The 26,074-nt window shown below is 42.4% G+C and overlaps 1 protein-coding gene across 3 annotated transcripts in view; it reads left to right on the top strand.

Annotated features, from left to right (window-relative positions):
• The first annotated feature begins 4,031 nt into the window (after positions 1 to 4,031).
• ACSL5 (acyl-CoA synthetase long chain family member 5) overlaps positions 4,032 to 26,074 on the top strand; it is a 46,114-nt gene continuing 24,071 nt past the window's right edge. The window contains exons 1-3 of one of the 3 annotated variants that reach the window (XM_081074093.1): positions 4,032 to 4,181; positions 22,432 to 22,616; positions 25,410 to 25,518. In XM_081074093.1, the coding sequence (XP_080930219.1) occupies positions 22,461 to 22,616; positions 25,410 to 25,518 (265 nt within the window). In that variant the 5' untranslated portion in view covers positions 4,032 to 4,181; positions 22,432 to 22,460. Of the gene's footprint in view, positions 4,182 to 5,962; positions 6,612 to 22,431; positions 22,617 to 25,409; positions 25,519 to 26,074 lie in introns of those variants that run through there. The other 2 variants (XM_081074092.1, XM_081074094.1) reach the window with 2 other exon arrangements.

The following is a 26,074-nucleotide window of genomic DNA, read 5'->3' as shown; positions in this document are numbered from 1 at the left end:
TGCAAGGGGGTATGGAATAGATTCTACTCCGTCACAGATACATGCTTGGGCTCTGGATTCAAAATCTGATGCTGAGACTGTGCCATCTGTAAGCCAAGTGCCTTGGGCAAGTTATTTGGCCTCTCTTAGCGTTCCCTCTTCTGCAAAATGATAATAATAAATTCTTCATAGGGTTACTATGGGGTTAAATAAGATATTGTAGGCAAAACTCGTAGCATAGTGCCAGCCCAGGGGAAGTGCTTAATAATCTCCACGTGGAAGGCCTTCAGAAAGGAGCTGACATAAGATTGCTACCCTGGAGGATGTCCTTTGAGCGCCATTAGCCCTTTGAAACATCAGATAATGAAGGAAAGGGTGGGTATGGAACTACGATAATTGGAACTGCCAATTATGGCACCCTTGTTAAGAGTTTAAGGAACTTCGCCCCTTCCTTTCACATCTCGGTAGAAGAGCAAACGTCAACGTCAGCTCTGCCATATGGGAAGCTAAAGGTCAGTCCATCACAGCTTTATTTTTGCTAATTGGCCATCACAGCCTCTGCCCTGCTACACAGTTAACTGTAGGTAGGGCCATCTCGTCTCCTTTCTTTCTGATCCATCATTACTCAGTTAACATGAACTGATCCAGCTTCTACTTCTAGGACCCTGCTTCTCTTTCTCCTTGGGTCATGTTGCCCAACTTCTGAAGATTTGGATTTGCTGTCAAGGCAGATTAAGAGCCTTCTTAAACAAGTGTTCCCTGTGCCTATATGTCCCAGCTACTCCAGACATTTCCTTCTCCAGTCCTTTTCCTTCTCATCTCCACATTTCTTCTTTGCCCTCACCAGGAATGCTTATGATGAGCATTGTTGGGTAGCTCTTCCACAATCTAAATCTAAGGAAATATTCTAACGCAGAGGAGCCAGAGGTTTAAGATGGCTCTTCTGGGTTCTGAGGGCAGAAGTTTTATTAAAAGGAGAAACTCCGCTTTCCTTTAGAAGGACTTCATCAGTTCAGTGCTACCTGCCTGGAACGTAGAAACACCGTCCTAAAACCTTTAAGCAATATTTGGCACGCTGACTGATTCATTCCCCTCACAACCTGCTATAAATCTGCTTTGCAAACAGCCATGCCCTCTAAATAAGGGCTCTTTTTCACAGAAAAGCTACAAATCACCTGGCTTTACAAAATAACCTGAAATTATTTTTTAAAAAAATAAATAATGCTTGGCTCCACCACCATCATTACCCCATGACCCCATTACCCCAAGAAAAATGGAAGCTCAGAGAAAGTTCATCACCTTCCCGAGACCCTTCATCGGGAAGGTGATGAACTTTCTCTGAGCTTCCATTTTTCTCATCTATATAAATCATAACTACCTGGCAGTTTTCCTGTGGGGCCCAAATGAAGTCTTTGTTACAGGGCCTGGCTCCCAGCAGCCATGGAAGTTTTGGGTATTGAAGGTATTGTCCCCACTTACATCTCACAGGTTTGTTCAGAAATAGTAGAAGTGTTTTACAAACTGGGAGGCGCTATGTAAATACACGATGACACTATGAGAAGTTGGCCCACTTATAAGGCCTGTCCTTCCCTGCTTTCAAAAATGTGAAAAACCAGGTTTCTGCTCCTGAAGCACTGTGAGCGCCTATCATAAGAAGTATCTTGACTGTTTCCAGGCTCTGTTACAAAACTCTGGAATGTTGGCCTCTAGTGTTTTAGAGCTACTGGATATGAAATGTGTGGTTCCTTTGTCCCTAAGAAAGGGGAGGGAATGTATACAAACCAACCGGAGCAGCATGTGTGTGTCAGAACCGCAGCTACTGAGTTAGACTCTTCAACTCCTCGGGCACATCATCTATGAATGACCTTCAAAAATGAAGGTTTGCACTGTTTTAAAGGCTATGGGATACCCAATCTCAAAAGATTTTTTTCTTTTTTATTGAATTCTAAACGCATATGGCTGTGGGAAGAACTGAAAAGTATTACAAAGGGGGCTTTATCTAACACATTTTTTTGAAGAGAGATTCCGTAGGAAACAACGATTAATAGAGAGGTGGGGTAGCGTGCTGGAGTGCTGGAGACCTGGGTTCTGGAAGTTTTTCTCCTACTGAATCGACAGCTTACCTTACTTTGCCTTTTGGGCTCTCAGGTACCCTCAAGAATAAAATTAAGGCTGTGGGATCAGGTGAGCTCCCTACACACCCACACTCACACCCACATGGGTTGTCTAGCTGGGATGCCGTGTGGCTTTGATTTATAATATTTACCTAAAGGAGAAGTGGGAGCATGAGTGGCAATACCTCTGCTCTTGCCAAAGCGCTACTCTGGGACTTGGTCTGCCCACTGATATTGAGTAACACCTTTCTTTTGGAGCACATAATGAGTTCCCCTTGGTGCCACGTTGTCCTCTCAGCTACAGACTCACCATAGCCAGCCTACCTACAATACAGTCCCTTTTAGCGTTTCAGTAGTTGAGCCCATTGAAGGAAGGGTGGCTGCTCCAAGCAGCGGTGCTCCTTGTGTGGTCCCCAAACCAGCAGCCTCCATGTCACCTGGAATTGTTAGAAATGCAGATTCTCAGGCCCTCACCCAGGCCACCTGAACCAGAAACTGGGCGCCAGCCCAGCAATCTGTGTTGTAACAAGCTCTCCAGGGGATTGTGATGCCTGCTGAAGATTGGCAACCACTGGCTTGGAGCATCAGAGCACCAGAAGGTGTTCAGTGGGTTGCTACTTAATACAAGCTGGCATTAGACCAACCGAGTAGGACTCGTGCTCCCAGTTCCCATTGAACTGTATCTTCTTTAGCCACTTCTTAGAAGCCCTTTTCTTTTAGGTACTAAGACAGTTTTAAAATTCTGTGGCAAGAAATGACCGTAAAGAGTTAATGCACTTGGATGAGAATCTAGCTTAATAAGACCTCTGTGTTGATGTGGTAGCCACACCTCCACGCAGGAGTCAACAGGAAGTGGTATTGGCTTCTGATTTTGATATTGGCCGCCTGACCAACACAGCTAGAAGAAACCTAATGCAGCATTTCCACGAATTTCTTCAGGCCTGCTACACAGAAAGTGGTCAAGTGTCTACGGTCTGCTGGTGGTTAAGTGAACACTTATCAACAGTGCAGTACCATATAGGGACAGAGGCACCGCAGTGGTTGTCTGTGACCCTGGGTCAGGTCTTGTCTTGATGATGAACGGGTTGTGAGATTCTGAGTGATTTCTTTCACCTGAAGAGACCTTGTTAGCCTCACCTGTGAAAACAGGTTAAATACACTCTCCAGAGCCTCTTTCATCTCCACCCATCATTGCTGTTCAGTAATGATGCCTTGGTGTCTTCAAGATTTTGGAATCCGGGTGGTGTCTAGAGACTTTAAAATGGAAAGAGAGAGTAGGATAGGCGGAAGAGCAATGCAACAGCAACTCTGCTTCTTTCAGGGCCTTACAAAGCTGTGGGTAGTGCAGGCTGGACCTACAATTCCACATTCTAAATACCATCTCGCCAGCTTGTCCCTCCGTCGAGACTCTAGAGTGATTTACCTTATTTGGTTGTTAAGAGACCTTCTAATTCTGCAGGGGTCACTGGACCCTTTTGGAAGAAGGCTGATCTCTAAATGCAGATCTCTACCTATTTGAATCTTAAAGTTATAGCTTGAGAGACAAAGTGGCTTCTCAGTTTTCTCTCAGTCTAAATTCAGGGAGCACCTTTTCCCTCTTGTTATCTAGATTTTCCCTTTTCTATCACAATCTCAAGGGCTCTGCCCCCAAAGCAGATGCAAAGCCCTCTCAACCCCTTTTCCTTTCCGTGGCAGACAGGTTCTAAAAAAGATTTTGTTTGTTAAACGTTAGCTTTCTTAGCTAAGGGCTGTGCTGTGTGTGTGTGTGTTTTTTTTTTCTTCCTCTTAAGCCCATTGCATAACAATCCCCTGTTTTAACCTTTTGCCAAATTCTATACTTCTCATTGTCTGAGGTTACTACGAGTGTTTGAACAGGTAACTTCTACCTTTGAACCTCTATTGCAATAGGTTCAAAGGTTCCAGAGGAGCTTGTGGGCCACTCTCGGGACAGTAAGCATTGGCTTCAGGTGTGGCCTCATCCCAGTTGCTGTGGAAAGAGCCGAGGTGCCTGCCTCTGGTGCTGAACCAGTACAGCCAGCTGTGAGGGGCACATTTCTTGCACCCAGGAAGTGAGAGTATTCTTACCAGGTAAGCTGCAGTAATGCTGCCTCTTCTAGAGTTTACGTATCTATGGGAGAGCACGGATGGGAGTGGTTAGGGGGAGGAAGGTGGGACATGTGTCTATTCTCAACCCAAGGCTCTTTTACAACATGAAATTACATTTGGTTGAGTAGTAATCTCTGCTGACTTATGTGGGAGGCACAAGAAATAAAAAATCTGTTGGAAACCAGGTGGAGGCCTCTGAGTGATCTCAATGCTGACAAGAGATAGACTTGGAAGAGTAAGGTATTAATTTCACTAAATGCGACTAAAACAGACTTACCACCTTGAAAGCCAGGATGTGGGTCTCCTTTATCTTCCATTCAGAAATTTCTGTATTGATACAGTGAGATAGGGCATTTATTGGCTGTTGATGGCAGTGATTTCCATTTGGAAGGAAGAAGCGGAAGGGGAAACTTAGCAGACATTCTGTTAGGTGCTGGGGTCTCTCTTAGATGTGGGACATGCGTTACCTCATCGGCTCACCACTTCCTGTAAGGTAGCTGGTGTCTCCTCATAAGTAAATAATATGCCTCTGGACTTCAGCAACATGTCCTGGGCTACATAGCAAAGAGATGGTGTGACAAGGCTTTGAGTCCTAATCAGTCTGTTACTACAGGCTGTTGCATGATGCAGAATTCTTGTGTGTTGCCAAACCTCCCATTATGCTCTCAGATCTTGGGAGGCCACTCACGTGCACATAGGATTGAACAGGAATACAAGTATGCTAGAGCTTCAGAATGTCCCAGATTCTTTTGAATTGGAGCATCCAGTTCTGGAGGAAACCAGTGGAAAAAAAGGAAAGGCTTGTCTTCTCCTGGCCCTGAGCTCTTCATCTGGTTGGTAACAGAAGAGCCCAGTGGTATTAGAGTGGCTAAGACTTGACACCCATTCTGCCCTCCTCTGCTCTCCGCTGAAGGAAGCTGCCTCTTGAGGATGTGATCTGATGAAACTAAGACATCCAAGTGTTCCCCCAGCCATGAGATGCCCCAGAAGATGGAATGGCAGGGACCACCCTCATCTTCCTGTATTTCGTCTTTCTCCCATGTGTGCAATGGGCTCCCCTGAGGCCAAGGGATCAGCCCACGTTCTCTGAGATTGTGGCGCAGCTCACCCTGGCATTTTCAGTTTGAGCTTTCTCAGACCTCCTCTCTGTAGAAAGAAGAAATCCTAATCTAGCTCTAGTAAAGAGCCAGCTGGGGGAAGTGCTGCTTGATTGTGGGGTGTCACTGGTGTGGTAGGCAGGGATGTGGACGGGAAGGAGCAGGAGAACTCCTTATTTCTGCTTCCAAATCTAAGAATGGAAGCCCCTGGACCCTTCTGTGGCCACAGTGTCAGGTGAATCCAGTGAGAGTGAGACTATAAAGGTCCTGGTATCGTGTAGACCAATCCCCACGACTTTTTGAATGTGCAGGGGCTCTGCACATTCAAAATGATTTTATAATAATACGAAGAAGTTATTTGCTTTTTCCACTGTCATTGTCTCATGTGCTTACAGTGGAGTTTTCCAGAAACTACAAGACACGGGGTCAATCTGACAGCTAATGATTTATATGCTTGTGTGGTCCTATGATTTTAAATTTTCCTGGTTTTTATTTGGGAAGTGAGGGAGGCAGCAGAATATATTTTTAATTTAAAGTCTGAGGTATGAAAAGGATGAGCTGATGTGTCAGAAGAAAAGAACAAAGACTTCATCCCTGCCCCTGTCATTTCTGATCTGATTTTGTTGGCTTTATCAGAACCACTTCAGGGACTGAGGCAGGTATACTGGGGATTGGAGAGAGGGTGACAGGGTGCAGTGCAGGGCTGGGCTGGCCTCCTGGTGCCCCTGCGATCTCGGGAGGAATGTGAGGGCTGAGATGCCTCTGGCTGGACCTTCCTGTCCTGGGAATCTAGAGGGAAGCAACGTCACTTCTCTGACACGAGTGGTCTGAGGCGGCACCTCATGTCATTTTTGTTTGCTTATTTTCTCCTTTTTTTTTCTTTTTTTTTTTTTTGGTCTTCATTTAGAGATAGTTCAAGGAGGAAAGGGTGGAATGTGTGGATGTGGGCTGGCTTTTGTTTCAGCCCGTAGGGGCTGGGGTTAAACTGTTTGAAAATCAGCCAGGGTAGCTTTGACGGATTTCTTCCTCCTGGTCGGTCGCTTCCACTTTCAGTTGTGAAAGAAAAACCAGGAAGTGAAGTCCCCGAGCACGTTAGAAAGCCCAGCCATGGCCTGACTCCGGACAGGGCAGGCAGCTTGGGAAGAGCTGGGGTGCTCTGAGTCGTGGCCACCAGCTTGCATGGATGCTCTGAAGTTACTCTGTCCCTGGAGGAAACAGGGGTGAGGGAAGCACAGGGACTCATGTACCAGGAAGAACTCGGAGCCAGGAAGCCCCATTCGCTGGAAGCACCAAGAGATGCGGCCGCCCTCACAGGGTAAGGGGACTTGCTAGCGGCAGGTATTTAGCAAGGGGTATTGAGAGCATGGCGCAGAGCCCGAGAGGGCATCCTGACCCCCAGCTTCAGCGAATCTAGAGCTCGCTGTGCCCCCGGCACATGTTAGTGCTTTCTCTTCCAGGTCTCTAAGGGGCACCTTTAAACCTTGCTTATCAGGGGTAAATGGAGGAACGTGGGGGCATGGATCAGGGTTTCTTTTTCCTGCTTCTGTTGGGGGAAGTGAAGCACAACTGAAACCTGGTTTTCTGGGCCTTAGCCTCTGCCATAGCTCCCACGTGGGCTCTGGTAGACTTTGACTCTCCTGGCATAAGAGCTGATGATGAGTGACTGATGGAACGGTTTTTGATGGAGTGTCATCAGATTAAATCTCAGATGAACTTCAAGGAGTGAGCATTGGGAAGGGACTCCATGGTCAGGGCTTGCTTGCTTCTGTGGGTATCACCTTTTCTGGCGGTTGGTAAAGCAAGACTGAATATAGAGCTCCAACATTAGGTGGTTGGTATTTTCTAACAGAGGTAGTCGTTAAAAATAATAAAATCAGATTAAATTACACTAAGTTTAATTTTAAAAATAAAAGATTGGTTTAGTTAAAAGAAATAGAGTAATTGGTTTTGTTTGATCCCTTTCTCTATATTCCAGTATGGGAGTTACTCTGCGGGGGGGGTGGGGGCGGTCCTTTAATTAAGAAGTATTTGAGATGAGCGTAGAATAATCTTGGAAGTGGCACAGTATAAAATTTTGTAGGCATCACTTGTGTGCTTGGCACAATAAAAGGAACAAAAACCTAAATAAAATAAGGGTCACAAATGCTTACAGGATAGGCAGATAACATAGCGAAGTAAAGTAAATGGGTATGTAAATAGATGTAGGTGGGGGCAACTGTGGCAAAATGCAAGGCTAAATGCAAAACACATTTCAATTTAATTTTTTTTTCTTTATAAGCAATACCCATGCTAAACAGAATGTTTCAGCCAGGCATTTGGCTAGGTTCTGACCTTAAATAATCTTCTCTCCCAGGCTATATTCTAACTCTTTGAGGACAAAGAAACCTACAATGAAATCCATGTATCATTGAGAGCCTACATGCTAAATATGCAGTGGTGGGCCATAGATCCTACAGGAGGCTGGGGGTCAGGGAAGGATAGAGGATTGGGGAAATGAATGGAGAGAGGGAAGATGAAGCCAGTTAAGCACCAGCTCATAGTAGATCCACTTGAATTTAATTAAGACAATCTAATGAGGTGGTTGGTTTCACTGTTGTTTTTTTTTTTTTGGTTGACTAGGCTCAGAGAGGTAAAGCAATTTCCCCAAGATCACACAGCAGCCAATTTGCAAAGTGGAACTGAAGCTGCAGTCGATGAGATGCTACAAACATGCGCTCCATCCATTCATGTTTAGAATTAGCCTTTCTTTAGATTTCAGTTGTAAAAAGAGGTTCAAGTATGGTGACCTGGGCAGACATTGAGTTCATATATTTATTAGATATATTCAGGTTGACATTTTTCTAGAACTGCAAATATTATAGTTACCACTCATGGAATATTTTCTATGGGGCAGCACTGTGCTTACTGTTTTATGGGGCTTTTCTCTTCTGACATTCAAAACAATCCTATGAGTGAAAGAAAGTGTATCAAAAATGGGGAAACTGAGGCTTAGAAATAAAGAAACTGAACACAGTATGAAGAGATTGGAGCTGGAATTTGAATTTCGGCTCATTTAGTTTTGAGGCAAGCGGTGCCTCCATTTCTGATGATTCTAGTTTTGTACCAGGGCCAGAGAATTAGAAACTGGAAGAAATTCTCCTTTGAGGATCCTCTCATTTCAAATCCAAAGAAACAGAAAGCAGACTGTTGGTTGCCAGAGCTTGGGAGGAGAGAAGAATGGGGAGTAACTGCTCGGTGGGTACAGGTTTTCCTTTGGGGGGATGAAAGTGCTTACGAACTAGACAGAAGTGGTGGTTGTACATCACCGTGCGTGTACAAAGTGCCACTGACTTGTTCACTTTAAAATGGTTAATTTTATGTTTGGTGACTTGCACCTCAAACAAGGAAATCCTCCCACCTCTAGGCAGGGGAATTTCCAAACCAGGATTTGGCAATGTTTTAGAAACCAGGAATGAAGTTCCTGCTTCTGTCTGTCGACTATGCCTGGCCAGCAGACGCACTGACCATCATTTGGGGTGCAGCCCTAGGTGACTGTCATGCAACAGCATTCTGGCAACATCCTGCAAGGGTGACGTGTCCCCAGCAGCCCTGAGGTTAGCCATCAATGCTCTTGTCACACTCTTCTGTAAAGTCTTCTAGGTCTGTTTCTCCCCTATGACTATGCGTCCTGAGGTCAGACATGAGCTCTCTCATTTTTTCTTGCCTCTGGCACAGGGCCTGATGTTTTCTAGGCTCTTCATTCATGTTGTTTGAATAAACACATGAGTGTTGGAAGGTCAGGCAGCCCTTGTACTGCTATGGCCAGGCCATGGTATTGCACCTTTTGGGGCAAGCTCTATAAGAGTTATGAGGTTGTGAAGGGCTTGAAAGAGGACGCAGGGGTGGGGGTGGGCGGCAGGGGATGATGGCTAGGTCAAAGTTCAGAAGTGTACCATGCCCTCTCCAACTAGAAATGCTCTGTTTAAAGAGATCTAAGGAGTTATTAAGACTTTTGCATGTAAGCTGAAGGGCAGGTGTAGTATAAAGACCGTGATCATGGCTTCTCATTTAGGACATCTCAAAATAGAACATCTGCTATTGACAAAGAGATAGAAACTGAGGTAAGTGGAAGAGGGGAAAGGGAGCTAGTCTTCTGAGGACTTCTCACATACCCAACAGTGTACCAGACGGTCTACCCACAGTATCCCTTTTAAGTAGGAATTATCTCCTGCCTCTTCTTATGTGCAGTTGAGGGAAACTGAGGCTCAGTGACATTAAGTAACTGTTCCCAAGGCCACACATCTAGTAAGTTGGAGAGCTGTTGCTCTGGTACCTGGAAAAGCAATATAAATCTAGTGATCCCTGATCATTGGCTGAAGCAGGTAGCGTGAGCGCTGATTCTGCAGAGAGCCCAGACAGGAATGCTTCTTTCCCAACCTCTTGCATCACCCTGTCTTTATCCTGGCATGGGTGACAGAGACCCAGCACTTTGTCCAGACTATCTTTTTTACAGGCTCGTTTATCAAATGCAGTGGACTTCTGATACTGGTTCTCCTGACCTCAGTCCTCTCATAATTCACTTGGTCAGCAATAGACTTGAGAAGCCTTTGGGAGTACAAGGTTTTCCTCAAGGTTGAGCTGCTGGACTGTGATTTGTTGGAAGCATAGTGGTAGATCAAGGTTGACTATGTCAATCTGTGATCCAGTCGGATTTGTCACTGCCTGTCACCAGTCTATCTATGAATGGCTCAACAACAATCAAATGCTATCTTTATGGACGGTGTTATTTGACCTAATGAGGGCTTTCTTGTTAAATACGTCAGCTCAACTGGCCGAGGCTGGCTCCCCAAGGCTCTCTGGTGTCTGTGAACTGAAAGGACTCCAGTGGTGTAGTGTCTACACCAGCCCCAGACTCTGTCTCATCCAGCCTTCTTGGAGGCTTTTTCTTTGTTTCCCTTTCAACTAAAGATGGATCCTCTACCTCTATCAGAACTACCGCTTCACCATTTTCCTTCCCCAAATGTCCCACTTGTCCTACTTTTGTGCTTTCGGCCATACTACCTCTTACCCTACATCTGCATCTACCCTTCCTCCCTTCCACTGAGATTCACCCAACCTAATGTGGTGACTCTCCATGGAAAAAGGGGATGGAGATACACAGACAACAGTTGATGGTTGGTGACAGTGACCCTGGCTGAAATTATAGTGGGGGCGTCTTACTAGCCATTGGTGTCATTGGTGGGTCACCATCCTTGATGGTCCCTGGATAGGAGACTACTGGCAAGGAAGCCAGGGGATCAAGGACCACACATGCTTGAGTGTCTAGAGCTTTATCCAGCTGTCTTCACCTATTCCCTTCTACTACTAGCCTTTCCCTTCTTCAAATCCATTCGCTTGGTTCCCACATACTGACTCCTTCTCTAAGTGTTTTTAGTGTTCAGTAGACCCTTAAGTCCCCAGAGGGCAGAAGCTATGTCTTCTAAGTATTTGTTTCTTTTCACATAGCACTGTGCTGGGCACACAGTGGGTCCAAGATCTTTGTTTGCCTTATTATAAGTAAATTTTAAGTGCAGAGAGTAAACTTATCTCTTGCCACATGCATGCTTTCTCTAGCCCACTGGATGTTCCCAAAGCTTGGCTACCTCCCATACAGCAATTGTTTATTGCCTGGGGAACTAGCTTTATCCCCTACTATGAACTCTCCGTGTACTTTCCCCATGCTAAACACACTGCCTAGCACACAGGAAGTGCTCGGATATTCAAACACCCGAAGAAGGAGTGCACCTTGGCCTCGTTGGAGTCAGGCTGCTTAGCACTGCCCTCGCGCTGGCATGAAACCCCTGGCTGTAGCGTTTTGGAGGAGAGCTCAGACAACTTTGTCCCCTTCTCTGTATAGGCACACATCGTGTCATTACGGGATTGAATTTTGCAACCTGTTTTCTTCAACATATTCCCCTCCCTAGAAACCTTTCTCTGAACTTGTGCCAATGATAAACAAAAGGGAAAGGTGACTCGCGGGCACTTGATGAGTTCCCACTGTATCTCAGGCACCGTACTGGGCACAGTAGAATCTGAAAGCTATGGAAGTGCTCATGGCCCAAATTGTTCCCTGAGTCAAGGAAGCCTCTCTGAGATGTGAACTCAAGAAAAGAGCTGATCCTATTTCATTTCTCACAATCCTCCTGAGCTTTGGTTCATGTAGCTTTTTCCCTCTGATTCAGCAGCAAGGATAGCCCCAACGGATATGCATTGAAACTCTAACCACTTATTTATGGTGTGCTTGCTGGTGGGCCAGGGAACCTGTCCCAAGCCTAGCCCTTTCTCTCTGCCAACTGCCTGACACATTGGAACTGTTAGATGCAGAATTGAGCTAGGAAGAGCCAGATGGGGGAGCTTCATATCATTTTCCTGTTTTAATGCTTTAAACTTTCCATAGTGTGGAAAGAACTATTCATTCACCCACCCTCTAGGGGTTTGATAGGGGTCTCCTTTGGTAATGCTGTCTTATTCTGCCCTGCATGCCCCTTGGAGAAAAGAAGGATGCCCTTTGTCCTCTGCCTAGGGACAACCCCTGGTGCGTGTGCTTCAGAGCATACTAGGTGCCAGGCTCCCAGATGTGGAGAGCCACCTGAACCTGGTGACATGGCTGTGCTTGGTAGAAAGCTAATGTAAAGTGGCCTGAGCACTAGGGCGCTGGTGAGTGGCTATGAAGTTATCTGCAGGCTCATAGGTCAGGAGCTTATGCCCGCCTCTCTCCTCAGCAACTTGTAAATGTTGAAAGACGCACTTTCAGGGCCCCTTTGACCCTGTGCTTGAAACTTGACCTTTGTTCCGGTTTCTTATCTGCTAAAGAAATGAATGAAAAATGTTTCCACCCCCAGAGCTGCTGTCCAGAGCGACTTACTCAGGAACTGAGTAGCATTATACAAGGCTGAAGTGCTGGGAAAAAACAATGTGTTGAGTTGGCTTTGGTGGGTGGGAGAGCTGCACTTTTAGAAACAAAGCTAAGGCGGAAGTCTCAGGTGTATTCACATGAAATGCTGACAGCCAAGGTGTGAAACTTTCTAAATCAGCTGCCTGAGTCAGAGATGGGATAATTTAGAGTTGTTTGTTTTAGGGTTTGTTTAAACAAACAAACAAAAAGGCATGCATATTTCAGATTGATACATATTGTCAAGTGTTATGTTCCCAATGACATCTGCTCTAACCTCGCGGATTAAAACTCACCCTCAGCTCTATCCTCACTTTTCCTCTTCTTCTCTACTTTTTTATTCCATAGTACTATATAACCTAGTTATCATTCAAATATGTTGTCAAAATCCCCCAATAAAATGAGCGTTTTTCACTGCTATCGCCCCAGCACCTAAAATGATGCACAATATACATTCACGTCCTTAAATTTCTCTCGTTGAATGATCAAAGACTCGAAACTTTCTGGACAATCCATTCACGATTTCCCCTCTTCCATCTGTCTTTTCCCATGAGGATTATGCCCTCCGAAACACAAAAGCCTATCTTTTTTACAGGCTCTCTTATCAAATGCAGTGGACTTCTGATACTGGTTCTCCTGGCCACAGTCTTGTCATAATTCACATTGTCCAAGCATTTTTTTTTCTTTCTCCTTGGTAATACTTGTATATCACAGAGAGCTTTCCGTATCATACAGATCTGCTTTATTCTTCTTCATACCTGCCAAGAGTTCCACTGTGTGGAAGTACTACAATTTATTTGTTACCTTCCTATCAAGAAGGGTTTCCTGGTCTCAGGCATTATAAACAATCCTATAGATGTAGTGATTATGAACAGAATAGCTAATACGTGACCCTAAGTGTCAGGTATTGTTCTAAGCACTTTACAGATACATTAATCCCACTTATCATTGTGACAGCCTTCTGAGGCCCATATTATTGCCATTTTACAGATTGGGAACAACACAGCAGTTATCTACCCCAGGTCACAAAGATGACCAAGCAGCCTTTGAGCCCAAGTCTGACTCAGAGCCCATATCCTTCATCACTATCTGAGCCATTTGTGATGCACTTGATTGAACTGATGTCTTCCTACAGGACAAATTACTAGTAGAGTCGTTAAGTCAAAGGGCACACATCCTAAACTCTGGTAGAGGGCAAGGGGCGCATCTCTAGAAGGCTGCACCAAATTTGTTTCTGTGATTCACAGAGCATTTTAGGTTCATCATTGCTGATCAAAGGGTGGGGGAAGGAAGCATTTCATTTAAATGTGCATTTTTTTAAAACTGAAAGCAAAGTTGAATGTCTTTCCCTAGTTTTAAGTTACCTGTTTGTTTTGCTGTAAACTCTCTTGTTGTCTTGACCTCTGCCCTTTGTTTTACTGGGTTGTGTTTTTGTTTTCACTGGTTCGTAAGCACTGTTTCATTGAAGAAATGAGCTCTTTGCCTATCTGGAGTATGTTATACTTCTCCCAGTTTATCTTTGATTTTGTCTTTGGTATCTTTTTGGTAGGGCAAATATATTTTTTATAATTTTATGGTATTAAAACTTGCAACATTTGTGTTTATACGAGATATGGTAAAAAAAATATGGTGAATGTTTGAATAAAAAAATTATTACAGTAAAAGACACATTGCCAGTAATCCCCCTCAAAATATTTCCCCTCGCTTCAAACCCTTGTCCCATCGTTCTTGCCACTTTCTGAAGCAGTTCTAGAAGTCCTCCTTTGTGAGTGTCTTTAGTTGCGTTGTCGTGACTGCCTTGATGTTCTGAATCATTTTGACTTTGGGGAAGAGCCAGAAGTCGCACGGTGCCAGATCCAGTGAATAAGGTGGATGAGGACACACCGTAAAGTTTTTATTTGACAGAAATTGCCGTATCAGATGCGATGTGTGACACAGAGTGTTGTCATGATATAGGATGATTTACGGCACACTTTAAAACACACCTGACTGACCACCGAACAAGTTGAAACTTGTCACACACTGTTACTGAGGTACGATGTGCCACTTCCCATGTTGAAGATCCCTGCTTTTCCACTGAATGGCACTCGGTAGCAGCATTCACTGTATTGTTTAACCACAACAGTAAGACTCTGTGTCACACATTGCTTCTGGTGCATGGCAATTTCTGTCAACTAAAAACATTACAGATTAGAAAGTACAAATTGGTAGTCACAGTATAGTCATGAGGATATGAAAAAGAGTATGGGGAATATAATCAATCATGTAAAACTCATGTAAGTTGTCACATGGGCACTGAACTTATCAGGGGGGTCACTTCATAGACTGTGTAGATGCCTGACAACTGCGCTACACACCTGAAGCTGAAGTAGAATAATATTGATGTCAACTAGACATGAATAATATTGATGTCAAATTAGAATAATATAGATATCTCAGGATGTCAAGTACAGCATAGGGAATATAGTCAATGGTATTGTAACAGCTATACATAATGCCAGAGGGGTAGTAGATTGGAGGAGGGGTTATAACTTTGTGAGGGGTGTAAATATGTAATTATTACTTTGTTTTGTACACCTGAAACTTATAAAAATTTTTAAAAATAAATTATAAAAAAATTATAGCATGTCTTCATTTACCCTATTCACCGGATCTGATACCATGTGACTTCTGGCTCTTCCCCAAATTCAAAATGACAGTGAAAGTAAGTGTTTTGAATTGATTCAGGGCATCGAGGCAGCCATGACAGCACAACTAAAGACCCTCAGGAAAGAGGACTTCCAGAACTGGTTCAGAAAGTGGCAAGAATGATGGGATAAGTGTGTTTGACGCAAAGGAAGTATTTTGAGGGGGGATTAGTGGCAATGTGTCTTTTACTGTGAAAATTTTTTTTTTATTTAAACATTCACTGTATTGTTTGATCACACCTCATAGCTTCTAGATTTTGTGTCAGCCTTGAGTCTTCTCCATGTCAAGATTATAAAAAAAATTCTCTCAGACTTTTTATGCCCAAATACTCTTTTGGTTTTCTTTATTTTATATTAAGTGTTTAATCCGTCTCGAACTTATCTTTCTGAGTAAGACAGTAATCACTTTTGAGTGCCCTTTCTGAACAGCTAGTCAGTTGTTTTGACATATTTATTATAAGTGAAAAAATTGATCTTGATTTGAAATGTAATTTAGTATGTGATAATTTTGTATAGATTCACTGGGAGTGTTTCAGGATTATTTTGTTACATACATTTTTCTATTCATGACCAATAGAAAATTTCCAAAGCTCTATAGTAAGCAAATTTGTTATGTTTATTTCTCTGCCATCCCACCCAATACCTGTTATTTTTTCCAAAATTTTCTGACGCTTTTTGTAAGTTTTGTTTTTGGGCCAAACTTTAGAATTAACTTTTTAGTTCCTAAAAAAATCCTGTTGCTCTTCATTAGGGTTGCGTTAAATTTATAGGTACATTTAGGGGGCCATACCCCTACTGACTATTTTAGGTATATTTTCCCATTTTTCAAGCCCCATTTGCCCCCAGATGTAAACTTTTTAAATAGTGGTTTTAAACATATATTCTTATATATGCCATTGTGAATGGCATCTTTTCCATTATTTTCAAATTAATTATTGGCATGAAATATAGGAAACCTATTGACTTTCTGGCTACTGATTTGGTAACTGGCCACCTTACTGAATTATTTCATGGTTTCTAATTGCCACTTATTTCCTTACAGAGTTTGTAAGCTTCCCCTATAAACTGTTTTTGTATTTAATTGGGAAATAGGACAACAAATGTTTATCCCGGATATAACTGAATGTAGGCCTTTCTGATCTTTGAATCATTTAAAATAGCATGAATAGCTGAGATTTTACTCTCCTTAGCAACCAATGCTTTTCCATATCAGGCTGTTCTCTGACTAAGCTTTTTTGAAACAGGATCACTGTTTCAAATCATGTTATCTTTTATTTCTTAGTAGATGAAAATTACATTTGGTGCAGAACAATAAACTCGTGTAAGGAAAGGTGAAAAGCCCTTACCTCCAAGCCTCTGAGGAAATTGGGTGAAGGATGTTGCAATTCAGTGTGAATCTGGTTCACACTCATTGCATAGTAAGAAAAGGCTATCAGATCTTTCCAAGTATGCTCACAAAGCTATTGGTTTATAATGTCCTATTCGCCTTTTGCCATTACCTTGGAATTTGTCTAGAAATATTGGCTATGTGGTTAAAGACAGAGATGATAGTGTCCTAAATTGAGGGTGGCAGGAATTTAAGAATAATAACAATGGAGGCTGAGTTAGCAACTTAAAGCCTAAACAAGAAAGCAAAACTTCCATATAGGCATACAGCCTCCCAAATAACACGCAGGCCCCTTTGGAGTCATTATGAGTTGTGAAAACTTGTGACATCATCTCTAGGAGAGAGTAATTAATTCAGAAGGGAAGAATGTGTTAACTAATTGGGTGTAAGAACTTGAGGACTCTGGCCTCTCTTTTAATGAGTTTTCTATCACCACAGAATAAGCCCATACATGCAAGAGAAGAGAGAAACCAATTAAATTCAAATGAGTGTGTCCCTTTCTAGGAGGCATATTTAAAAAATTTTTTTGAAAAGCTTATAATTACAATTTATATGTCATTATTGCATAGAAAATAATTAGTTCTTCAGGTTTAAAATATTGTCCTTTGAATTCCAGAAACCCAGGGTAACAGAATTATTTTTGAGTATTTCTAAGCTGAACCTTGTGCCTACTTATCACTGTAGATTACTTAATTTGATGAGATTTATCTTATAAATTCTTCCAAGCCTAGAGGAGTTGACTGATCCTAAGAGGTCCTCGATGTGTGTTAGAAACACATCCTTTTCACCACCCACCATCCCTAACCCAATACTTGGACAAAAATTTGATTTGGGAGTACCTATCTCAAGATGGGCCAGAATGATTATTGATGATCTAAGTTTTGGGTAGTTTGCGGGTGGGAGAGTTTTACTAGGGGGAAAATGGGTTACTTAAGAATGTTTAGAACAGACTATTCTGAACCAGGAAACTGGTCATTTATTCAACAACCACTCACTGAAAGTTTCCTTTGTGCCAGGCACAAGATAGGCATGGGAGGCCCAGGAGTGAACAAAACAAAAATCCCTGTTCAAGTTAGATCATCATTTCAGTAGGGGCAATGGACGGTAAGGGACCAGGACTATTTAAGATAGTGAGCAGTCATGGAGAAGAGGATGCAATGTCCATGGTAGTGACTAGGGTGAAAGGGCAACATTTAATAGGGTGATCAGAGTGAGCCTGTGAGGAAGTGACATTTTAGTTAAGACCCGATCTATAAACAATACACAACCATTGCAGATCTGGGCAACAGTGTTCCAGGGAGAGGGAAGAGCAAACACTGAGGCTCTAAGGTGGAAATGGACTTATGGTTGACAAAAATGTGTATGTTAGGGCAAATGGGGCCATTTAGGGACTTTATCTAAAGAAAATTGGACTTAATGAAGAAATGTTGTTCCACATCCGCAAAGAAGCAAAACCCAAAGCTGAACATGGCGTGGTTATAACCTAGACACCAGAGCTTGTCCTGGGAGCTTGCAAGCAGGTGTGAAGGCAGAAGGTGTCTTTCAGCTAGCCTGGGAATTAAACATGTTAGGAACCAGAAGATGAGTGACTTTGGCCATCCATACTACAGAGGAAGGTAGGGTCCTGGATTGAATCAAGGGGAAATGCTGAGGACAAATGGGCATCCTTGGGGTATGGGGCAGAGGCATGTCACTATGATTACATCAGAAAGCTGAAGCAGGCTCTACTTGGGGCCATCCTAACATGTACTGTGGCTTGCTCAGCCATCTATATATGACCTGGGATAGGAACTCACAGATACAGCATAACATAACTCTTTCCTCTTTTCTTTACCACTATTGCACTTCTCCCTACCTACCCCATAATTTCCCAACTAAAAATGATGTAAAGGGAAGAGGAGGTGCCATTACACCAACTGCTTGCAGGGGGGTGAGGGGTGGGGAGGGTGCGTATGAAGTAGCCAAAAGAGAATTGTAATTTGAATGACACAGGAAATGTGACAGGAGGAATAGTGGCTTTTCCCCTCATTTATTTGAGCACATACGTAAGTGGTAATAGATTCTGAAGGTTAGAACCAAATTTTCCCAGTCTAGTAGTGGTGTAACCCAACCTGAAAGTCTCACCTTTTCTCAGGCCCTCAGTTTGTCCCGTTTAAATAATGAGAGAGTTACATGATATCATTACAAATCCTCTCTAATGGTAGCATTATAAGGTTAACAATGTGTGTGTTTTCAGCATTAAAAACGAAACAAAAAGATTATCAAGATAGTGAAAAGACAGCAGATGGGAGAAAATATTTGCAAATCGTATATCTGATAAGGGTCTAGTATCCGGAATATATAAAGAACTTTTGCAACTCAACAACACAAAGACAAACAACCCAATTTAAAAATGGTCAAAGGACTGGCATAGACATTTCTTTTACAGAAGAAATGCAAATAGCCAACAAGCACGTGAAAAGACGCTCGATCAATTATTCATTAAGAAAATGAAAATCAAAACCACCAGATGCCTGGGGAGTAACATTATTACATTGTTTTGTACACCTGAAACTAATAATTAAAAAAAAATACTAGACAGTTAAGTAACTGGTGGCTGGAACATCTATTTTTCTACAAAATTGGAAAAATAAACCTGGTTTCTAGAAGACTGTATGACAAAATAAAACATGTGAAGCAGTGTTGATTCTTAAAAAAACAAAAAAAAAAACCACCAGATGCCATTTCATACCTATTAGGACGGCTATTATCAAAAACCAGAAAAATAGCAAGTGTTAGTGAAGATGTAAAGAAGTTGGAACCCTCTACATTGCTGGTTAGAATGTAAAATGGTGCAGCCACTGTGGAAAACAGTTTGATGGTTCTCCAAAGTGAAATGTAAAATTACCATGTGACGTAGCAATTCCATTACTAAGTATTTTCCCTAAAGAATTAAGACAAGTATTCAAACAAAACGGTACACAAAGTTCACAGCACTATTCACCACAGCCGAAGGGTGGAAAGAACCCAAATATCTATCAAAATATAGTCTATCCTACAATGATATATTATTCAGACATAAGAAGGAATGAAGAATTGATACATGCTGTAGCATAGATAAGCCTTGAAAATAGTATTCTCAGTGAAAGAAGTCAGACACAAAAAGTCACATATTATATGATTCCATTTTTATGAAATATTCAGAATTACTAAATCAACAGAAACAGAAAGTAAATTTGAGATTGCCAGGAGTTGGGGGAAGGGAGAATGGGGAGTTTCCTTTTGAGGATGATGAAATGTTTTGGAACGAACTAGAGGTAATTGTTGCTCAACACTGTGAATGTACTAAATGCTGCTAAATTGTACATTTAAAATGGTTAATTCTAAAATAGTTATGTGAATTTTATCTCAATGAAAAACAATGTGGGGCAGCAGACTGGAAATGTCTGAAATTCTGTGCATATCCTATTTAAATTGAATATCTGGTCAGTAATAGCAAAGAGAGTGAACTATTTCGGCTGACAAATAAATACAGCCTTCCGTGTCCTCTGCAATCCAGTATTTTCATTCTCAGGAAACTGTGGTCTTGGCATTCGTAGGGACCTCCCATGTTTGTAATGAAGTGGTCAATCTCATCCCATTTGTAGACAATATGACTGGAATATATCTAAAGGAGTGCTCAATAATTGACAGACCATGGTCCAGATTAAACCAGATGTGTTTTTTGTTAATCCCAAACCAGACACTTACTATTTGAACCAATAGTTAAAATTGAGGTTTCATGAAAATCCAGAGCTCCAGGTTTTCTAGGAAGAAAAAAAGTCTGACCATCTGGTGACTCTGAGTACTACATTGTGACAATCAGTGGAGGTTGAACAGTTGCCGCCTCTCTTTCTCTCTCTTACACACCCCTTGGTGTTATCTGTCAGGCTATTCGCCCTCCCTCTTTCCCCCATGCCATTCTGCCACATGTGAACATAAATTTCACCTTTAGACCCTCTTTTAAAGACATTATTTGCAAAGTCTCCCATTAAAATGTACATCTGCCATCTGAAATAGGACAAAGTCCTCAGCGCAACAATTTGTTCCCATAGCTAAGAAGGAGGGTGCGGGTAAGACTCTTAATTTGGCAGTGGCATTGGGGCACAGAGAGGAATCCTAGAGCATGAGGTACTCCCAGACTGGTAGCAGTGTCCCTGGCTGAGGGTGGGGCTTGATGGCGGGCAGGCTGGGTGAGCACAAAGCAGGCTTCTGCTCCTTTTGGCACTCCTCCACTTGGGGTGGCTGGCCTTAGAACCATGTCCTGCATAGCTGGCTCTTGAACAAGGTCTGCGCCCTAGAGTGCCACTTCATCAAACAAGTCCAGGTGAGGCTGGATTCCACAAATCCCAGCTCTCAGAATCCTGGCAGATGTCACAGTAACGCCTATTGTCATGTAACCTAACACCTGTGGGGCCTTGCTTTTGTTTTTGCTTTGTCTTCTTTTCCTTCCCCTAAACACAATGTGGAAGAAACCGAGGAGTTGGGGACAATCATCCCAGTCTCTGGAAGTTTAATTTTCCTCCATAAAATGGAGAGGGACTATTCCAAATTCAGGTAATAACCAATCGGGGGACGGAAAAATGATAACAGTGACTCAGGGTTACTTGCGACTGTTCTTGGTCCCACACAAAATTCCTAAGTTTTATAGCCTTGCTTAGAGAAGAGTGAAGTGTGTTCCTTGATGAGAAAGTTCCAGATGCCAGCTACAGCGGCTGCCCCAGAGTTCTAAGGGTCACTATGGTCTTGATCTGATAAAACTTTTTATTGGGCTTGCTTTGCTCTCTTCATTTTGAGTGAAAAAGTTTAGCCTCATATCCAAGCTGTTGTTCCATACGGGCATTGCAATTCACTTTGAAGAATGCAACTTCTGAACTTCCTTTGCTGTTACCTGTGAGGTACCAGACACATTGTGTCTCCTTGAACCCTGTGGCTAGTCTCTATAAGGAAAAAATGAGTTGTGGTTTTGTTGTAGATTTGAGTTGTAGATTTTAAGGGAGAAGCAGCAATGGAAATGGGGAGTGAATTTGGGCAAGTCTGGAAATGGTGAGTGAATTTGGAGTTGCGGTTTTGTTGTAGATTTGAGTTGTAGATTTTAACGGGGAAGCAGCAATGAAAATGGTGAGTGAATTTGGACAAGTCACTTTGGCCCTGGATCTTCTGTATTTTTGTCTGTAAAATGCTGCTTCATGACCTCGGTTGGATTAAATTAGATGAGCCATGCAAACAACCCAGCCCAGTGCCTGGCATACAGTCAGTGCTTGTGTTTGCTGCTTTTGCTCTCCTAATCAGGTCTGAGAGCTGTGAGGCAAGAGTTAGTTCCTCCTATTAGAGCAGTTTAAACTGAACTTGGCTGAGAACTACAAGAAAAGCTGGGTTGGAAAAAGCCTTTGTTGTTTTTGGTTCCTTGAGATCTCTTCCTGACCTAAATCTTCAACGCTCACCTGCTACCAGGTGTCAGCCCCATTTTCCAGCACCCTTTCTGCATATCTTATTAACATTGCCTCCAATAAAAATGGTGCCTCCAGACTCCGTGGAGAAGAGGACATCGGACATAGCAAATTGTGACACTGTTGAGCTCTGAGCCCCACCTGGCTTTCAAAACGAAAGCAATAATCAAGGCATATCTGGCCAGCAGGAAATGTCCTTCATGCAGAATGCTTGATTTCTAAAATCTGTGTTGTCGCCTCTACAGAGTAGCCCTCTTCTGTTTGGTTTATACTAGGGAAATCCAGCCAGAAGGGTCCTTCCTGATCCTCGTTCTGCTTGGGCAGGGGAAGACCTCCTCTAACTACCCACTGAATGTTGGGTCTAGAAGGCCTTCTTCTAGGCTTTGTGGGCCAGAACTAAAACGGCAGTCATTTCTCAAAATTGTCTGGGAAATGATTAACTTGTTTCCTTTGATCCTTTCCACCTTGTGGGAGGACAGACAGTCAAGTAGCAGTGGAGAACTCACTCTAAGGTAAATAATGGGAGAAATGCTGCTGCTTGAGTGGTCCAGCACTGACTATTTGGAAGATTAGAAGCCGAGTGTGTGTATGTGTGTGTTCGCTTCTGTAAACATAGAACTATTGAATACAAAGATACGGATATTTCCTCTAACATTTTCTGTACTGTTTTTTTTTTTTTGAAGGCCTGAATTTCCCGCTGCTTTTCACAAAGATGCTTTTTATCTTTAACTTCTTGTTTTCCCCACTTCCAACCCCGGCACTGATCTGCCTCCTGACCTTGGGAGCTGCCATCTTCCTGTGGCTGATCAACAAACCTCAGTCAGTCATGCCTACTGTTGATCTGAACAAACAGTCAGTTGGAATCGAGGTAATTTACCAGTCACTGTTTCAGTTGGTCAGCACTGATGGCACACAAACTGTAATTCAAGATCTCAAGGTGACTCATGAAGGGGGTTGGGTATAGTGTGGGAAAGTAAGCCTATTAGGTTAGCAACCAACAGAAAATCTACAAATTTAAACTTCTATTAATGGCACGTTTTCCTTTATAACATAAATAAAACTGCAGGGAGGTCTTACGATGCCGGTAATCTAATTTGGGGTTGGCAAACTACACCCCTCAGAAAAAATCCACCTTTTTTTGGGCGACTACCAAGCTAAAAATGGTTTTTACATTTTCAAAGGGATATGTAAAACAATAAAATTAAAATCAAAAGAAGGAAGAGATCATATGTGTCCCACAAAGCCTCAAGTATTTACTATCTCGGCTTTTACAGGAAACGTTTGCTGACCCATGATCTAAATGATACACTCATTACTTTGGGGGCAGGGGAACATTATCATTAAGAAACTCAATGTCTGAGAATGGAAATTCCAGCTTTGAGTTAACATTCATTCTTAAAACTGGCGGAAATCGAACTGGGCTTTTCCACTCAATTCTCTAACTTTCAGGAAATCACACAGCTTCCTATATCTCTGAGCAAAGGGAAAACTGAAAGAATGTTCTCTTCATCGTTTTTCACCTTCAGCCCTTTTCAGAGAAAAAAAAAAAAGCATCCTGTTCCTTTGTAAAGCCAACCCCTTCTGATCCTTTTATGAGCTTCTTTCCTCTGTTCAGGACACTTATTCCAAGTTACCTCCTCTCTCCATCACCCTCCCCTTCCCTCTGGTGTTTGCTTCTCCTTCACTGACATTGCCCTCTCCTGCTGACCTTGCTGCTTCAGGTCACCACCTCCTTTCAATCCTTCCTTTTCCCACTAGAGTTTTTTTAAATAGTAGTCTGTTTGTTGATTTCCTCTTCTGAACTACAACCCACAGAGATCAGACCTTTACCACTACCATCTCTGCAAACTTATCTGGGTCACTCATAATCTAACTTCTAAATTCAATGATTTCCCTGCAGGCTTCCTCTCGATTGACTTGAGACTCCTCCTTTCTTAAAACTTCTCCTCTTGCCTTTTATAATATCCTTCATTGAGATTTCTTCCTAATTCCAAGACACCCTTTCTTTGTCACTTAGATTCTTTTTCTTTCCCCATCCTCGAGTTTTAGCTTCATCATCTCTTGATTCCTCTAAAGCAAGAGTTAGCAAACATGTTCTGTAAAGGCCAAACAGTTTTTTGCAGGCCATATGGGCTCTGTCGCAACTCAACTTCTGCTGGTGAAACCACCAGGCAATATGTAAATGAATGAGCACGACTGTGTTCCAATAAAACTTTATTTATAAAAGAAGTTGACAGGCCAGATGTGGTCCCAGATAAAAATCTGCCAAACCCTGCTTTAAATCCTCAGAGCTGAGAAAAAACCCTCCTCTTCTATGACTTGAAAATGTACCTAAAATGCTATGACACCCAAATCTGACTTTCTAGTTCTGAGCTCTCCCCCTAAGTTCCAGTCCACCTCAGTGACACTCAAGTACCTTAAGTTCAATGAGTGTCTTTATTGCATACCTTCTCCCTATGTGTGCGCACACGTACACCTTACCCTTTCATCTTTCCCCACCTGTTCCATCTCAAATGCATCTCTTCTTATCCAGTTGCTTAAAGTTGAGTCTGAATCATCTTTCATTCTTCCGTCTTCCTCAGCCCATCTATGATAACAGACAACAAGACCCTATCTTCCTTTACCAGGCAAGGAACTTATTCTTGACATCTTGACTTAATATGATGTTTCATGGAAACCTTCCCTCATATTCTAGACAAGTCAGATGTCTTGTTACCCTCATGTGTTACACATGAGGGCAGCCTCATGTGTTACCCTATACTTTTATAGCCCCTTTAGTATGTTTGTTTAATTGATGCCTATTTCTCTCTAGACTAATTTTCATGAGGGTTGGACCATGCCTGTAGCTCCTGTTACAACTCCACGATCCATGTCAGGGCCTGATCCTGTAATTCCAACTGACATTTCTAGACACATCCCTAGCTACTCCTTCTTTCTCAAATACCCTGTTCTTTAGCGCCCACAAAATTCTACAATGTGTTTTCTTACCTCTGTGCCTTTATTCAGGCTGTTTCTTCACTCGAATCATTCTTTCCCTCTCCTCTACCAAACCCTCTCCTCTACCAAAACCACATCTTTTTGGTAAATGCTTACTTATCTTCAAAGTTTCTATTGAAATATCATTTCTTCTCTGCAGCCTTTCTACTTAATACAGAATTGATTGCCTTATTAGTCTCCCTAAACATATATTTTTATCATAGCATGTATATCACAATATTATATTTGTGTGTTTTTTTCCCTTCTCACCCTACCCCCATTCAAAAGACTCCCACTTTTGAGGTACTCATGGTCAGCGATTTTGTCTTAACTCACTTTGCATCCAGAGTGCCTGGAACATAGCATGCATTTTATAGAAGTGTAAACTTGATATGCTTTTTGTCAAAGGATATAAAACTATAATATTATCTCTTGTATGTGTGTGTCTGTGTGTAGTATGCCTAGAAGGATGGGTAGAGATTGCCAAAAACGTACCTGTGACAGTCTGAGTTTCAATGATGTGAATATACTACAATTTTGAAGTTTAAAAAATGACTGAATACAAAAGGGGTAATCCCTATGATCTCAATGGTCAGGATTTATGTTCTCTTTAATTCAACCCACAAGGGATTAGAAATGGTGGGGAGAGACCCAGGCTTGGCCTAAACTTGGTTTTATGCCTTAGGGAGGAGCACGAAAGAATGCTCGCGAGAAGAGCAATGACCTGCTACGTTACTACTTCTCAGATGCCAAGACGATGTATGAAGCTTTCCAAAGAGGGCTTGCTGTATCTGGTAAGTCTCGTAGTCTCATCTTGCCTGTAAGAAGACCAAAATGGGGTCTTAGTCCATATGTCTGCTTCTCTGTCTCACTTCTAAAACCCCCAGTGGTGGTCTGAATAGAATTCCAACTTACAACATGGAGGGGACATTAGCACAGTGTCAGGATGGTTGCAGGAATCAGAAAAATCACAGCATCAGGAAACAGCATAGGACAACCTTGGGTTTGAGACCCAGTTCTTCCATTGCCAGCTGTCTGACCTTGTGCTAACCACTTTGGCTCTCTGAATCTGTTCCTTAGTTACCACAAGAACTCCCCTGCCAAGTTGTTGTTAAAGAGTCAACAATAATATGTAGAAAAGCGTTTTGATTAACTCACTAGTACATTGGCACATTATATTTGTTTAGGAATATGTTTTTCATAAATGCAATTCCCCGGATGCAGAATCTGAGCCAAAACTAGCATTTAGGTCTCCTGACTTCTTACCTTGTCCTTGACCCCAATACCATATTATGAGCCCATGGTGCAACTCTTAGCATCACAGAAGGCAATTATCTTTTGGACTTTCTT

The sequence above is a fragment of the Rhinolophus hipposideros genome (genome assembly GCF_964194185.1).
Source record: "Rhinolophus hipposideros genome assembly, chromosome: 15".
NCBI lineage: Eukaryota > Metazoa > Chordata > Mammalia > Chiroptera > Rhinolophidae > Rhinolophus > Rhinolophus hipposideros.
This window is presented reverse-complemented; position numbering and strand designations above follow the sequence as displayed.